We start from the raw sequence: 18,901 nt of genomic DNA, 5'->3' as shown, positions 1-18,901 counted from the left end.
GTGTAGCTCTAACCGTTTCCGTTTTAAACTTTAAAGCTATGGAGTGATATCAGATCAACATTGCCATGTACCTTGTGTGGAGCATTGCCATGTGTCTAGTGTGTAACATTGCCGTGTGTCTTGTGTACAGCATAAAATGTCATTATGCCTACACATGTAGCCACACATTAGAAAAGATGGCCGATACTGGGACAATGTTGCATGGGGGTGGCGTCAAAGAGATTTTAAAAGCCCTGTCCGGAATACCATCAACAAATACCACAGACGCCAAGTAGAATATTATGATGGTGGTCAGCTCAGTCTCAGTATAGACTCTTCGGCATACCGCAACACAATATGTGTGTCTCGCTCTATAAACCACTAATAATCAGGAAATATTGCATGGGACACTTCCTCTGCCAACAGCTATGAAGATCGAATTACTAGAGGTTGTAATTGGTAAAGATTGTATGAAAGGTCTGTTGATGCATGTCTTGCTATTCCTTGCTATGACAGTTATAACTAGTGACAATGTTGTATGACAAGACAAACATTTGAGCAACAAATTTAAAGGATTAGATGACACAAATACCACACGCTATATCAGTGAATGAAATAAGGCCCGTCCCACCGCCTGAGACGGTCTAGATTTCTGACGGACGGTCTAAATTTACAACTAGCCAGCCTGATGGTTTGGTAAAATTTTTAGATGTTCCATACATCTAAGTAAAATCACCATATTTGGTTTGGTTAAATCCATTTTGGGTGGTAACATTTTGAAGTTACCAGCCCTGATGTCTGGCTGGAAGTTTGGCATATTTCATACACTGGCTATATATCTCCATGGCTCACATTTCTGAACAGCAACACTAAAGGAAATGGAACAACGAACAACATGCCACAGCAAGTTTTGATGGACACAAAGATATCCTTTCCATCAAAAAGTCTTTTTAGTTTTCTTTGGTCTGTAAGACAGTTTTTCATTGTTCACTTTGTCACAAATATAAACAGTGGGGCTGGCCATCATGTAGTTGATATCGCCATCTTAACATTGAGGCTGGTTTGTTACTCGGATTCTGATTGTCTATAACCCTGATGTACATTGCAAATGAAGTTGGCTGATGGAGGTCAAGGACAGGAACAACAGGAATGGATCCAGGGGTTAGTTGTACTACAAAATGCAAATATAGAAGATACCAATTAGAAACAAAGCCCTCGTCATCGCCCTCACCCACACACACAACCTTACCATTACCCACATCAGCAAACTCACCTTCACCTTCACCCACACCCACAACCTCAACCACACCCTTACCCTCACCTCGCCCTCACCTTCACCCTCACCTCACCCTCATCCTCAACCCTCATCCTCAACCCCACCCCATCCCCATCACCCACATCCTCTCACCCTCACCCACATCCTCTCACCCTCACCCCCACACTCTCACCCTCGTCCCCACACCTCACCCACCTGGACCCCCCCCGATCACTCCAGCCATATGTAAACCCACCTGCCGCCTGATGAGGATATCACCTGTAGTCTGTCTGTCATGTGATTAATCCCTCTTCAAGTTGACACAATGATGGGACAGTTCATAGCCATTTCCTGTTTGAAATCAAACGTGTAATGTTTCTGAGGTTAGGGTTTCACAGCAGCAGCAACATTGTCAGGATGCATACAACAGAATATTCCCATAAAATGCACAGATTATATCAAATCCATTTGTGTAGCAGATAACTAACTATATCGCGATATGTATTTTACATCAGTAATTGGTTTGAAAAGTGTGCCAAAATGTCATGTCGTCCCAAAATCTTTTTATGCAGTATGAATTAATGTATGTGACATCAATTTAAATTTTATTTTTGATGCAATTTGGACATGTTTAAAGAGTTGTGATGCAAGTGTCTAGGTTTTAAATAAGCAGAACAGAATAATTTGTGCAGTGAAAAAAACCTGATTCTGATTGGTTGAAAAAAAACAAGTTAAATACAACAGTTGAAAACACAAAAGTTTTTCAAAACTCACTTGCCCAAAACCTTCGAAAGTCTTAACAACTGAGCTAAACCCACACAAAGCACTGTGAGAGGTGTTTGGTAGGTCACAAAACAACTATCTCGTGCTGTGGTCTGAACCTAAAAGTTCAGCCAGGTCAAAGTTTGGTGGGGGAGGTGTTTGAGAGATTTATAATATGTATTACTACTGGGGAGATATTTCAAACCAACTCCTTGGCAACTACAAATTCAAAAACATTTTTTCAGAAATAGATTTATCCAACATGTTTTTTTTCACTATTTCTACCACCTGTTATCCAACCCAGCAGTTATGCCAGTTGTCATGTAAATTTTCAGGACATAATTTGTCATGCTGATTTCCAACAAATGAAGAGTTGAGTTCATTTCAAAGAAATTACTTGGTTGAATCCACCCATTGAAATTATGCAACAGGATGCGATGATGAAATTCAAACTTTTTTAGGTTTTGTGTTTTCAACTGTTGTATTTAACGTGTCAAATCTGTGAGAATATTAATCTTCACGTTTGTTAATATTTGATATATTTATTATATCTTCATATAATACTTTGGGGCGGTGGGGTAGCCTAATGGTTAAAGCGTCGGCTCGTCGCACCGAAGACCCGGGTTCGAATCCCCACATGGGTACAATGTGTGAAGCCCATTTCTGGTGTCCCCCGCGTGATGTTGCTGGAATGTTGCTAAAAGCGGCGTAAAACCAAACTCAGTCAGTCATATAATACTGTAATGGCTTCTGCAGATTCTGTCTGTTTCACCAGTCTTTACTCAATGACCTTGTTACATAATATCTATAGTTATTATCCTAGTGTGTTGTAAGAGTGGCCTCCCTTGTTTGTAAGGGCTGGGCTGTCATACCGCTCATATTACCACCCATATCTCTTTGTGACACTGAGCTCTTTATAGCCATTTTGTTCTGAGTAGACAGTGCATTACAACTGACAAGTGTATATCGGGATATTATCAAGATTATCCACTAGCAGGCGATCACACAAATCAGGGTATTTGAACAGAACGGTTCTTTAATCTAGGTTGTTGAGTGTACTATGTACTGTATGTAGATATGAATAGACAGAGGCTGTGTCTTGACAGAAAAAAGACATACCCAGGCTTTCCATGGCCAGTTCTGTCTGTCACTGATACAGGTTTTGTCTGTTATTCACACCAGATTGCTATGGCAGAGGATTGGTAAATGTGGAATTTATATTCTGCCCCTGCTGTTGTATACTCTTACAATGCTATTGTGAGATGTGGTGAAGTGCTATACACAGTAGTTTCCTACTGGATATGGAAAAGTGTCTTGTCTGCGGACCAGTTGGAAATTTCTCAAAACTTTTGTGAACATGCAGGCCCTATATGCTTGAGGCAACGTGAACACGTTATTCTAAACCCTTTAAGGGGCGTTAGGGTAGCCGAGTGGTTAAAGCATCCGTTCGTCATGCTGAAGACCCGGGTTCAATTCTCCAGATAGGTACAAAGTGTGAAACCCATTTCTGGTGTTCCCCGTGGTGATATTGCTGGAATATTGCTAAAAGCGCCATAAAATCACACTCACTCACTCACTCGAAACCCTTTATTGTGAAATAGAAACATTTTGTTTCAATGTCTGATAGATGTTGACATGTTTATATATATGTGTATTTCATTATATATAGCTTTCATCTGATTATACGTGTAGAGTTCGTATCGACAGGCTTGCATTTAAGTAGTGTATGTCACACTGATAAAATGTTGAATACATATTATCGAATCCCCACATGGATACAGTGTGTGAAGCCCATTTCTGGTGTCCCCCGCCGTGATGTTGCTGGAATATTGCTAAAAGCGGCGTAAAACCAATCTCAGTCAGTCAGTGAATACATATTAAATTTGTGTTTAAAGCATACAATATATGAAAAGGCCTCATGTTGATTACATTTTTAATGGCCACCAACCCACGTCCTTGTTTGGTAAAAATATTCCAAACTAGGGATGTGGATTTCAAATAGAGTTTTAATGCATACAAACACACTGACAGATGTTCCAAGGATATCTTCAGAACAAATTCAAAAGTTTAATGTAGAAATAATATAAAATTCCTTATTGCAAATTTCCCCTCTCCCCAAACCACTTATTTCTGAAAATTTTGAATTCCTTGTAATACAAAAAAAAATAATTCTGCCATGAAGTATGAGATGTATATTTAAATGTTATTCTGTATTCTTATATGGTATGTACAATATTGTGGAAGATTTAGACAAAGATAATGGAATCGAATAAGTACTGAAACATTCACAGCTTAGGTAACAATCTTGATGTGGAAATAGGATGGGAGTTTTTTCTTGTTATTTTCTATAATAAAACATTGTGAACCAAGGTGAGTTGATTTTGTTGAATGGAAAACTTGCAGGACCAGTAATCCATCCACCCCTAAATTTAAGGAATTAAGGTTTTATACGCCATCAAAACTTTTAAAGAGGGAGAGAGTTTTATGAAGTTTCATAAAGTTTTCTGAAGTAAGATGGTTAATGTCTAAATGCTTGGTTCACATTTACATAATGGCTTCCCGAGAATACTATGCTTTGTTTGTTTCATAAACTCATGTGACAATGTTCTCGAGATGAGAAGGAATAGGCTGTTTGTCCACGTTAATTCCCACACTCTTTATACATGATGGAGGGATTGGATATCAGCAAGACAGTTTAAGGGAAATTATTGAGTGTTCTGGCTCACATTTGGAACGATGACAATGACACTGATTCATCAGAATGAATACCCCTTCTCTTTGCAGTGCTTCAAAGTAGCATCTTCTCCGTTTAAAACTTGCAGGTACATTCTGGTTGAATGTTTTAATGAAATATGAAATTTGAACATGTTTTTGTCTCAACTCATGAAGGGTATTTTTGGTTTGAGTTAAAATTAACATGAACAACTTAATGCTGTCATCACCGTAGCAATAATGTTAAGCTTCATTTGTGTCTAGTTCTGAGGAGGAGGGAAGCATATCCTCATGCAATTTTAAGGACTTAAAAATTCAGATTCTGTTGTCTTCATACGAGAAGCAGTTATTTTCCATCTGACCAGTTTATGGATAGAATTTCATGTAACAGAATGAGAACTTGGTTTAGTGATAGAAAATAGTGTAGATGTTGAGTAGCATGTCTGTCACTGAGCACGTTATTTTCCTTCCTGCCTTGTCCTTTCTAAATGAAGACAAGATTTCCCTCAGTTCACTGGATCTCCTTTTCAGTTTTTATGGAATTACTTGTTTCTCTCAAAATTATGTATTTTCAGAGACGAAGTGTTAGTGTAGATGTAGAGCTACAACTGAAGCTCTTGCCCTACTTACCGATAGTAATCACACAGAGGAGATATGGCTAGGATGCAGTTTGGTAGGTTTCCAGTCTCACACACTTACGTTTGATGTTAGAAAGAATTGGATGTTCGAAGCCACACAAGTTTATCTTAGTTGTAAGTGGGTCTTCCTAGTCTGTTAAACTGTGCTGCAGCTTGTCTGTGTGTCAGTAGCTTTTGGACAGTACAAGACTAATTGTCTCAGTTCTATCACAGCTGTACATGTTCATGCCCAACTCTCTGAACCATATTCCATTAGGAAGTAGCCAGTAGCTCTAGGCTGTTCACAGACCAAATATCTGGTCAGATCGCATCTGTACAATATGCAGTCCTAACCCATTAAACCATATTCCTTTTGCAAATGTGCAGTGGTTCGCCTGACCAAGTGACCAGAAGGAAGGCTATTGGAGCTGCCAGCAGCACTCCTGCCCTACATTGTGACAGCCAGAAACACCAGTCATGCGACTCCAAAGCTGTTTTCATGGATCATTGATTCCACTCGTTAGTAGAGGTGCTGAGAGTCTGTGTGATGTATGGCTAAAGGCTGAAGGCCCAGCTGGTTAGCCCTGCATTGTGTGCTATATTGTCCAAGACACAGTGAGCAGGGATAGAGGAGGGCTTAGAAGGGTGGTAGTCTGCCCTGCCCTGACACTCAGGCTCTGGTTGATCTTGCAGCCTTGCTAAAAATGTTCTCACCAGATTTATAGACAATAAGACTTTTTTCTGATTTGCTTTTGCAACATAGGACCATTGGTCGACCTTGAGACTTTTGTAGAAGATGTGCCCCGTAAGCAAGTACAGCAAATTAGATCAGTTTCCTTTTATCATACCATGCATGAATATCGTTACATTATGGTTGCCCGAAAAGACAATCCCTTTGTGATGTTTGAATTCCACAAACAAATTTATGGGGAATAATGAAACTGAGATAGATGTATATTTTGTGGAATATGTCTTGTTCCATTTTGCATCTTCAAAGTGTTGTGAAAATATCTCCGTATCTGCTGTTAAGTGGCACCTCGTAAGGCCAGATGTTTTTTGTGTCTTGAGTTTCTGGTCAGTTGTTATGATTATGTACAGGTGGGAGGGTTGGGAAGGAATGAATATGTCAGCATCTGTGCCATTTATCAGGCTCGTTTTGCAATATATCTTTGTACATGCTTTTTTGTTGCTAAACCTGGGAATAAGCATTGAGAGAAAGATAGTTCCATATTTTAGTGTATCTGTAAACCAAGATTTGTATTCCCTGGATGAACTGGAGTGGAGTGGACTGGGAACACCATAATGTTTTAAACATTGGAGTCTTTTGTGATCAAGTTTCTCCAGTTGTTGCTAGAGCATCCAGTGATTGTAATGCCACCCATAGACTGGAGACACATGTAGCACGGCATTGCAGTCAGCAGATGCTGAAGCAATAGGTAGGCACTGGTTGCCCTGGCGGAAGGTAGGCACTGGTTGCCCTGGCGGAAGGCAGTTTGCTCTGAGGACTGCATCACTTCAGGTTTTTCTCCAACGTTAAGTGACACACTGTGATACAACGGAAAAACTTTGTTTCTCACCTTCAACCTTAACCACCAGGAGAGTGGACAGGTGAAAAATAGATAAAAGTATGGAAATAAGAAAAAAATGTTATTAACAAATTGTGTAACATATTTTGTGAAATATTATAATTTAAATCTCTTGGTAATTGGTTTTAATTACTCTAGGATGCAGTCAAGCTGCTTGCCTAAGAAACTATTTTTCGGTAAATGTAGATGAGTGATCAAGCTGGTCTGTTTTTTTTCATGAGTGTGCAGTCAAATTTTCATACAAGAAGACTATTGTTTTATACCTTGGGATGTCTGAGATATTGTTGGCCTTAGCACTTGCATAGCCTTGTAGTTGGAGCTCACCTTGTTGGTAGTAGTCACGTGACTATCCTACACACCTCAACTGAGCTCCAGCAGTGAGCTTCAACTCATCTTGCTCACTCACCTGTTGGTGATATCGTGACTATCTTTTTCACTCTCTCACCCCAGCTGATCCTACTCGCATCTCAACTGCCAGACTGCAGTGGTGAGCTTAAACTCAACTCACCCCAGCTGGACATCTCAACTACTGAGCTACATTGGTGAGCTTCAATTCAACTCACTCACTCACCAGTTGGTGTATGTCTTCTTCACTCACTCACCCCAGCTGGAAATCTCAACGACTGAGCTACATTGGTGAGCTTCAATTCAACTCACTCACTCACCAGTTGGTGAATGTGTGACTATCTTCTCCACTCGCTCACCCCAGCTGCTCTTCCAACATCTCAATGACTGAGCACCATTGGTGAGCTTCAACTCAACTCAACTCACTCACCTGTTGGGGTATGTGTGACGCTTTCCTTCACTCGCTCACCCCAGCTGCTCCTGCTCACATCTCAACAGACGGACTCCAGTGGTGATCGTCAGGTCTACCTTACACTGTTTATAGACGAGGAGGCTGTTCTAGATGCATAGCAGTGACACTTGCAGTCTGATGAACACATTCATTACAGGACTTCCTTCTGTGGGTAGTGTTGACACCTGTTGAATCACTGGCACGAGCCAGTCCCAGATGGAATCTGAGCCCAGTCAGCTCTGTCTCTCCCTGTTGATGCTGTTCCATGTGATACAGCCGTACTGTCACACATTTAATTGGGAGCTAGAAGTGGCAGAGGTGATGTTTGCTTAAAAATCTATAGTTCAGTGTTCAGACGTCTGATATGGAAGAGTAATCTTAAAGAATAATGTCATAAAAGATTGAGCAAAACATTGAAACCCTTTTTTTTTTAATATATGCTTTTTATCTTTCATGTTTGCATATTATGCCTCAACATGTTATGTATATAGTCATGGATGGATTTTTACGCAAGTGTCATGCTTGAACCGTTTCAGACATACTTGCTAAAGATTTTGACACCAATATTATGAACGGTATTTACAGCAAAGCTCCACTTACTGTTCATTACATCACCATTCTTTGTGTAGATAACCTCAGCCGTTTGTGAGGGTATGGTTATCTGCATTAGAAAGCTTAGGATTGATTCCATCAGCTTCTGATTTGTGATATATATTCATGATTAGCAATTAATTGGAATATTGTTTCAGCCTGTTTGGAAAACCTGGGATTATATTGCAGCATGCCCCCAACTGTTGGGTTCTTGGCCTTAATGACCATGGCTAGGCAGAACACCTGGTGTATATGGCTTGAATAACAGGAGATTTACTGGGAACAATGTCCACAGCGGCGGAGAAAAAAAGGGGTGGACATGTAAGGTGACCGTCGGTGAATACAACACCATGGAGCAGACGAGACACCCACTAATAACATGGTGGCTGCATTTAGAGAGAGCTTGTGTTTCTAGCAGTGTGGGCAGGGAGTTAGTGGCTAGCCTAGGGCAGGAGGGAGGGAGGAGGCAGTGCAGACCCACTGTCTACCTGAGCTCTGTTATTGTCCATACTCGGCAGCAAAACAACTGAGACTGCCTTTTACATTTCTCTTGGTCGCCATGGCAACATTAGCAAGGCGATTATTTCTCTGCTTGTGCTACTGTAGCTTTGCTCTTGTGTCAGTTTTTGAGGCTGGTTGATCAGCTTCTCGTCATCAGCACATGTGACTTGCGCTCACACGACCAACAGACTATGTAGGAGGCACAGGGAAGATGGAGTTCTGCTCATCAAGGCTGCTATGGGGAGTTGTCACATGGCAAGATAACCCGTGACCTCCTGTACCTCATCAGCAGTCGGCCCCACCTGTTGACGATGCTGATGGACATGGAACCTGTTGAACGTGCATTGAGGTATATGTGTACATTCTGTATGGACCTTTTTTTAGTCTTTTTGGATTTACATTGGTGGAAAACCGTGGGTGGCAAGGAGGAAGATGTTGAAGAGTGGATTCTTACCAAATGGTGATGGTCTTATTTCGGGGCTGGTCAGTATGTCACACTCCATTATATCGTCACAACGACATGACTGAAGTTTCAGACAGGGACATCTGAAACTGGTTTTCAAACAGAGGTGTCATTTTTAATTTTGTGGTCTTGTGACCCTGTGTGGGCATATGTTATTCATGTAATGTTGTAATAGTGAAAGCTGTTCCCAGCAGTTTTGTTAAAATTCTAATCTGTTTATACACGGATGACAAGTTAAGAGTACATTATTACAGTAGTTCTTAATTCATATGTGCTTTATTGCTGTCTTATTCTTGTAATGATCTGAATCCTGTCATAAGTCTCTGAAGAACTGTTTCTTTCATGAACATGACATAAGATGTAAGCTGGGATGGATGAATTGTGACTTTTCTTTTATGTCATATTTTTTACACCTCTGCAGCCATCCTTCTTTGACTGCTGATGTTTTTCAAGCAAGTTATTGATCACACAAATTTGACATTCCAAATCAAATGATTGGTTGCATGTTAACTGACTTGAAATGAAGGATCTGAACTGTCACCCCTAGTGATGTACTTGGTGGCCAGGTGAGATGGTTAACGGAGCAGCTCTTGTGTGGTAGTGTGCCTCTCTCTGGCTGCAGCTCTCGGCAGTTGGAACAGCCTGTCTTAGTAGACTGGATGTCGTGTGTGGCCATACTCTCACACCTTCTAATTCAGCCAGCTGGAAATGAGCTTCTAAGCCTCGGTCACCAAGTCTGTGACACAGTGTGATGTGACAGAGGAATTCTTGTGAGCTGGTTTGTAGAGGAATTAGACAAATTAATGTTTCGAGTGCTGTGTTTTTTCTGTGTGACTAGACGGAGTGGTGTGAGGGAGTCTGCAGGGAGCTGATACTGAGTATGCAGCAACTGACATTCAGACAGGCAGGTCATATAGGTAGACACCCCCACTACCAACATGGACTGGACTTGCAACAGTTTTTGTGGTATGCTAGTTCTGATACTGACGTGGGCAATGTGTTATTCTAACATGTCACATGTCTAAATCAGTGGCTATATTGTATTGGTATTGATGTCATGTGCAGATCACGTCTCATTATCATTGCAATGAACTGTTATAATTCACATCTCTGTGACACGTGCACCTGAGTGGTTTGTTTGGTTTAAAAATGGAACGGATTAGCTGTTGTAATGCTGAATAGTATCAATGATATTTAATCTTCATGGACTGTAATAACAATCATATTGTAAGCTCATTAAGAAGATATAGGTTTTTATGAGTCCTCATGTGTGGTATAGGTAGCTGGAGGTATTTTAGGAGATATAAAACTGTTCACATTATCAGGGAAATAATTGATCGAAAAGCATAAAATAATCTTTAGGTTGATAAGTAGGTCTGTGAAAAAAATAACATTATTATCAGTACTGTAAGAATCTATGATCTTTAACATTATATATAGAGGCTAGTTATTGTTTTATCTTTGCAAGTTCTACTAATACAAATTAATATATTAACACTAGGTTGTATACAATACCAAGATATAAGTTGGGAATCTTTGGTTCTGAATATTTTAGGGGCGGTGGGGTAGCCTAATGGTTAAAGAGTTGGCTCGTCACGCCAAAGACCCAGGTTCGAATCCCCACATGGGTACAATGTGTGAAGCCCATTTCTGGTGTCCCCCACTGTGATGTTGCTGGAATATTGCTAAAAGCGGCCTAAAACCAAACTCAGTCAGTCAGTCAGTCTAAATATTCTAACACAGACTGCTGTCCCTCCTTTGAGATTTCTTCCTGTGTTATTATGTATAGGACTTGATAAAAGCTTATGCAGTCTGATTCAGAATTGGAATCTTGTAGTCAAAATAAACCATTTAGAAAATGATTATTTTATTAGACTTGTCAGAAGTAATTTAAATGCTTTAAAACAATTGTTTTCTTGATATTATTTCCTTTTGGTATTTTTTTCATAATTTGTTATGTAATAGTATGCATCATTTTATTATACACATTAAGTTCAGTATTACATTGTGCTGATGATGTAGGTCTGTACTTTGTCTGGTTGTTGTTCAATGCCACAGTTTAGCAATATTACAGCTGGATGATGGCTGTCTGAAACTGATTGAGTCTAGACCAGGCAATCCAGTGACCAACTGATGATGTTTGTTGCCACTTACGACAAGCATGGGTTGTTGAATGGTTCTTTGTCTGTTGATAATCAGGAACGATTTTGGCATTGAACCAAAACATATCATTATTGCCTTTTCAGCATGTTCAGTGGAGAATTAAGAGGAAATGAGTTTGTGGAAATGGGGTTCTGTGAGAAATATCATGATACATTTGGCTTTTGGCCAACTTATGCAATCTTCTGTATTCGTGTGACCAATTTAGAATAATGTGATGAAAGTGATAACTTTATGATCATTAATTATTCATGGTAGTCGACAAAATATGAAAAAATATAAGTTTGTGTAGATGAGTTCAGGCAGTGATCTAAAGCAATGGTTTCCTGGGAAAACAGTAAATAAGTGTAATAAAAACAAGGCCTTATTATTGATAGTCTCAGTAAATATTTGGACTGAGTTAATTCTCAGTCTTTGTTATATGGCTGGAGTGTTTATGGTATATACATAAATATGTTCTGTAGTTTCATGCCATCAAAAGTTGAAAGATTATATTTTGTCTGATTTAAAAACAGGAGATAGAACATTTGATGCTCAACAGATCAACCGTAAAAGGGGTTAACACAATAACAGTACAGTTGCAGATATGTTAGCAGGAAAAGAGTTAACATGTTAACATGTTAATGAAATGGCCAACAAGTTACTAGTAAGAAGGAAAGCCTAAAAGTGAATGTGATAACAGTAAAAGAATGAACACATTAACAGTAAAAGGGTGAACACATTAACAGTAAAATGGTGAACTCATTAACAGTAAAAGGGTGAACTGATTAACAGTAAAAGGGTGAAGACAGTAATGGTAAAAGGGTGAAGACATCGGTAAAAGGGTGATCGCATTAACAGTAAAAGGGTGAACTCATTAACAGTAAAAGGGTGAACAGAGTAACAGTAAAAAGGTGAACTCATTAGTACAAGGGTGAACACCATAACTGTAAATGGGTGAACACAATAACTAAAAGCCTAATTGCATTAACAGTAAAAGGGTAAATAAATCAACAGTAAAAAGTGAACACATAACAGTAAAATGACGAACCTGTTAACAGTAAAATTTGAACCTGTTAACAGTAAAAGGTTCAACTTTTAAAGGTTAAATGAGGAACAAGTTAACAGATGATGTCAACAAAAGGCTGTGAAAAGGCTTCTTACACCTTATTTAGAAATGCACAAACTGACAGTAGAAGATTGTTTGTGGTAGTGAAAGTATATGCTAGTATGACCACACTATCTGTAGGCTGTCTTTGGAGGGTGTGGAGGATGTTGCTGCAGTACAGGAAGACGTGCACATGCATGAGCTTGCACACACATGTGCACACGCTATATTTCTTTACAGCATGATGCATTTCAGAGTTTTATGGAATGCGGTGCTATTTTCAAATATGTGTGATCTTTTGGGTAGCAGTCGTAGATTGTTTGTTAGCTACTTTCTGAGACACTCGGTAGACGGTCGCAGTTGTGAGCCAACGTGTAAATAAGATAAAAGAGTTTGTTGTTTGAAGGCCTGAAAGGATCACCTCAGACATGCCAGGAGACGACATGCACCGGTCATTTGTTCCATATGCTTCCATATGCTTAGATGCTTCAAACTGAACAATATTTCCCTTTATATTCATACTCTGATGGACTTGATTTATTATGGGCTAAATCTTTCCAGGCCTACCAAAGAAAACTTTCCACTGTGCAGAAAAACACAGAAAAGACCACATTAATCGTGGAAATAGCAACACAAACATAATACCTCGCTACTGAAACAGTAAAAACGGCAGCTTTAAATCGCTAACACTGCATCATAAAACGAGGAGCTCGCAACTTCGATTTTGTGCATGCGCACATGGAAGAGGAAGTCTCGACCGCATGTTGACATTTTCCAGCTTGGACAAAAGTTACATTCCTTTTTAAGTATTTCTGTTGTGTTATTTGGCATTTATCATCATGATACTTGTGTGCACACTTGTTTAGTTTACTTTCCATTCGTATGAAACGATTGACAGCAATTATTTCGACATATTTAATACTTTTTCTACGCGAGGCGATTCATGGTTGCTCGGAAATTGGAAAGAAGCCTGGATCGTAATGCGCATGCGCAGTAGAGGTCAAAGTTCGCTGATATAAAAATGTTGCAGTTTCATAGTTTTTCATTGCCGTTTTTACTGTTTCAGTAGCGAGGTATTATGTTAATGTTGCTATTTCCACGATTAATGTGGGCTTTTCTGCGTTTTTCTGCACAGTGGGAAAGTTTTCTTTGGTAGGCCTGAATATCTGTTGGGCAGATCATGGATTTCTCAGTGTTGTGTGTTCTATTAATACACATCTGTAACATTTGGGTAGTGATGGTAGACTGCTTACTAGTCTCTTTCTAAGGTGAGCAAAAAATAAACAGGAAAATGGGAAAATACATGGAAATTCTGATGTGACTTTAGATTTTACATTCAGAACTTTACAAAAGCAGCAGTGTGAAGTTAACTGCTGATGTATGACATCAACTCAACATGAGACACAGTGCTACAAGTTTATAGTTTTCAAATCCCTGTTCTGTCAGTACCATAAAGTTATATTACCAGGGGACACAGTTCACCTCCATGATTCATATGTATAGGGAAGCAATTTGCATCAACCAGGCTGTATTGAGAATAAGGTATGTTGAAGAAGAGGCCATATGCTGGTAAGGCAACATGGAATGAATGAATGAATGAATGAATGAATGAAAAATTTAATAATAAGGCCAGACCAATTTTATTTCTTGTTTTACAGATCCGCCGGTTGTATTTTTTCAAGAATAAGAAAAAAAATATAAATTAATTTTCCCCTCTCAAAAAATAAAATCCTTGTTTTATTGGCCAAAAATATAAACTTATAAGAAGTTCTTATTTGATTGTTTTTTGCCCCATAAACACTTCATAAATTGCCAGAAGCAAAATACTTTTAATTTTAAGAAGGAATTTTTCTTTGACTGGTGATTTTATTTTGTTTATTTATTTCCTTCCTGCCTTCCCTCTGTAAAACAAGAAATAAAATTGGTCTGGCTTAATAATAAAAAAACCCAACAACCAAAAAACATGTTATTGTCTGAAGAGAGTCTGAAAAAGTCGATGTGCTGTATACTTTAATCTTCAGACAGGTCAAAGTGTCTGTCACAATTGTGATTCCATAATTTTGAGGACTCTTTTGACTGTTTGGCCAGGAGTTTGATCCAGATAGTCCATGGCTCATTTTGTAATGGTAGTTTGTGTAGCTGTCAGCTGGGAGGAAACAGGTGTCGTTCCATTCTTCAGTTCCTGACACAAGCTGACATGCTGGTGTTTCTCTAGTTCCAACCATCAGCCCTTGGGTAACATCTTGTATGGAAACCAGTATACTCTACATAACATGACTCAACCAATCAGATAGCAGCAGTCTATTGGCTGATTGCAGACCCAATCAGATCTCACCTGATGACATGGTGGGTAATAAGGGCCACTTCATTATCATTATCAATACTGCTTGTACAATCAGGTTGTTCTCACCAGCTGCTTCCATACAGCGTTTGAACATGCATTATCTCCCCTGATGGCTACATTTGAAACGCGACATGCAAGATCTGCAGAAGAGGGTCAAGTTAACTGACAGTTGATTTCTGATATTTTCCAACTTAGATTCAACTTCTGGAGTTGATTCATGATATGCAATATAGGATAGATGTTTTTAGAGCTGCTGAAGTGCGTGTTTCTGTATTGATTTACAACATGCAATCAGAGTAATGTGACAGAGTATGGTTTTACGCTGTTTTTAGCAATATTCCAGCAATATCAGGGCGGAGGACACGAGAAATGGGCTTCACAAATTGTACCCATGTGGAAAATCAAACCCGGGCCCTTGGCGTGACGAGCGAATGCTTTAAACACTGGGCTACCCCACCGCCCTATCAGACTAATGAAATAAGCGTATTGCCATATTTGCTGCTATACAGGGGAAGGGGAGGTGTATATTAAAAAACATACACATAAAATTAAATGTTTGTTAATATTTTTGAAAATATGGAACTTGCATTTCTGAATATTATTTGTAATTGGTATCATTGTTTTGGAATCATACAGATCTCCAGCTGATTAATTTTTTGGCAGATATGGAAATCTCTTTTATGCTAATGATTTGTAATTGGCATCATTGTTTTTGAATGATATGTAAATTGGAAAAGCTGGGTCATCACAGTGAAGCATGAATGTGTTAACACCTGTTGCAGGTGGAACTGACATTGTGGTAGTCATTGTTGTCTTTATAACAAGTAGACCTTCCATCTGGTGACAACGCTGAATTCATAATGTGATGCCAACAGATGTCATAATATTTTTGTCGGTACCTGTTTGGTGTTCGTTTGGAAGTCATAATTACATTACTATCCATGACTACTCATGTAAGAATATTCAACAATATTTTTTAATGTTTGAACTTTTAGTTTGATACAGTCTGGGACGTCAGCCACTAGTCTGGAGTCTAGTTTAGGCCAATCATAACATCAAACTATACAGGAAGTGATGTTTGTAGCCATGTTTGGGCTTGTAAATGCGAACGTTTCATTTGGATGGACTGTTGTTAGATGGGCCCCATCTTTGTTGAGACATATACTTGGTACTATGTTTCAAGATCAAACAGCAACCTAAAATGACCTGTTTGACTTCTTGGTACTATGTTTCAGGATCAAACAGGAACCTAAAATGACCTGTTTGACTCACTGGTGCTATTGTTACAGGATTAAACTGCAGCTTAATATTACCTGTTTGACTAAATGCCACTATTGTTTCAGGATCAAACAACAACCTAAAATTACCTGTTTGACTAACTGCCACTATTGTTTCAGGATCAAACAACAACTTAAAATTACCTGTTTGGCTAACTGTCACTATTATTTCTGGATCAAACAACAACTTAAAATTACCTGTTTGACTAACTGTCACTATTATTTCTGGATTAAACAGCAACTTAAAATTACCTGTTTGACTAACTGATGCTATTGTTTCAGGATTAAACAGCTTAATGAGCAGCAACGGCGGGAGCAGGAGAACATCTACATTGAGGAGCTTGCGGAGCTGATCTCGGAAAGTTTCACGGACATGAGTGTATTCTCCGTCAAGCCCGACAAGTGTGCAATACTGCAGGAGACCGTCAACCAAATCCAGCAAATTAACAAGCAAGGTAAATAATCGTTCTATATTTACTGGCTGATGATTGGAAACCAGGTGACCAACCAACAGTACAATCGTTAGGAAACTCAGTCTCTCTCTGATTTATTTTCTTGCAGCAAAAATGCTCAGTGTGTCTTCACATTTGTCCGAAAAAGTAATTTCCTTGGTTGTCATGTGCTTGTAATGGTATAAAACCCAGCTAGGGGTTGCAGTTTGTGGGAAACCTAACAGTTGTTCCTCAAATGATGTTGATCATGTTTGCCTGCAATACCGTACACTCAGCATTTATCTGTCTCAGGAGATTTGTCATCTGTATTCTTACAGCTCAGTTTGGGAGATAATTAATAGAAATCTTGTGTTCTTGCAGTCAATACCTTCCCTTTGGGATATAGAAATAAATGAAAGTTTTGTTTCAGCTGAGAGTGGGTCGGGAGACGAGTTCAACAAAGTCAGGTATCGTCCAGCAAGCCTTCCATCCTCGCCAATGACCTGCTAGGACCGCTGCTGCTCGAGGTAGGTACCGTGCTCGGGTACCAGACTGGGGTACCACCCTACCTCCTTCCATAAGGACTTATCCTCGCTCATTCACCTCACTCATATGCAGCAGCACCAATCAGATTATGTACAAATGCCCACTACTCATCTGGTTTAGGGGCGGTGGGATAGCATAGTAGTTAAGGCGTTTGCTCGTCACGCTGAAGACCCAGGTTCGATTCCCCACATGGGCACATGGGCAGCCATGATATTGCTGGAATATTGCTAAAAGCGGCGGCGTAAAACTAAAGTCACTCACTCACCTGGTTTAGTGCCTTGGGCAAATGATTATGGCCTTGTGTATCATCACGGAATTCTTTGGGTCTTCTGGATATCAGTCTAGGGGTTCGTCAAGGTTTAGCATTAGGTCTATGGGAAGAATCCCTTGACTTCCATGCTTAATTTTGAACACTGCTCTGGATACACTAACCTTAGAGCAATCTTGTTTTTGCAATTTGAGCAATCTGGTTGCGACTCATGCCTGTTTCTAAGGCTGATTGTAGTAATAGTAGTAGTAATAGTCCGCTTATATGGCGCTCATATCCAGGCACATTGACTGCTCCACGGCGCTACATACATTACTATCCCCGGTCATAGGACACTATCGCACTTTCCGATACTTTTTCAACTCCCTAGGGATCATACAGCCATGCTGCCTGTTAGGCGCAATGAACTAAACACTCACATTGCCAGCACATCCTCATGGGTACCCATTTTACAGCTGGGTGAACTGAGACAATGTGGATCTAAGTATCTTGTCCAAGGATACTACGCAAATGTGCCCACCTCGGGACCCAAACCTAGGTGCCTCCACCTGGGATCGAACCCGGGCCTTCAGCGTGATAGGCAGACGCCTTACCACTGCTCACTGCGCTCTACACCAACAGACTAAATCTCAGCTCACACAATCAGCCATTGATTTGCCTGCTGGGTTCATTGACACTTAGCTGGCTGCCATGACATGCTTGAAATGTTGATATCCTGTGAAACCCTTCATGATACTCTCAATCATCATCATCATCATCATACTGCTACTTCTACTACTACAACTCTCATTCATCATCATCATCATCATCATCATCATCATCATCATCAGTGCATGTATTGTTGAGTGTGGCGTAAAACTCACTCACTTACTCATGAGTGCATGCTAGTCATACAGATTTCAGTTTGGGTTTCATCTCTATCTATTTTCTTGTAAAACATTGGAGATGGGTTTTTTGGTAGTGGCTAATAATAGTCAGCCATTCCACCAGGGCTCTGACTCTTGACACTGAGTCCTTCATGCCTGTTCAGGGACAATGCATTGTTGCATGCACTCTCCTGTACTGAATGCATGCATCAGCAAAGGGTCACTTTTTCTTGTTAATTATTGTTTCCTCATTAAAAGATAAATAATATGTATTCAATCAGCTTGTAGTTTTAAATGGATAAGATCAGTAGTTACGATAACGATACAATTTTATCAAGATTCAGTTGTTTACAGAGTGCATCAGCTGGAACACTACTGATAGTGACACATAATAACATATCTGGTTTTTAGCATTTGAAATAGATGATTAAAAAATAAATCTATAAATATTTATGTAGTAGAAAATCCCCATAAGATTAATGATGATAAAGATATGAGGATCAGACTGAGATGCACCAGCTGCTTCACCTCATACACTTTATTCCTTGTACCAGTTTAGAGAAAAACACATTTGCATTAAATGTTTTTGCTCTTATTTTGCAGATGTGATGTTTATTTCACTTATAATAGGATTAATTTATATCAAGAAAAATACTTTGC

General features: G+C 39.4%; 1 protein-coding gene across 1 annotated transcript in view; it reads left to right on the top strand.

Moving 5' to 3' along the window:
- LOC124256485 (nuclear receptor coactivator 2-like) overlaps positions 1-18,901 on the top strand; it is a 166,448-nt gene that overhangs the window by 105,145 nt on the left and 42,402 nt on the right. Inside the window, 2 exon segments of the mRNA XM_046690473.1 lie at positions 16,413-16,585; positions 16,997-17,088. Coding sequence (XP_046546429.1) covers positions 16,413-16,585; positions 16,997-17,088 — 265 coding nt within the window.

This window comes from Haliotis rubra, unplaced genomic scaffold, assembly GCF_003918875.1.
Source record: "Haliotis rubra isolate DU_JTF1 unplaced genomic scaffold, ASM391887v1 Scf63, whole genome shotgun sequence".
NCBI lineage: Eukaryota > Metazoa > Mollusca > Gastropoda > Lepetellida > Haliotidae > Haliotis > Haliotis rubra.
The sequence above is the reverse complement of the archived record's forward strand: the minus strand, read 5'-3'. Positions and strand labels throughout refer to the sequence as shown.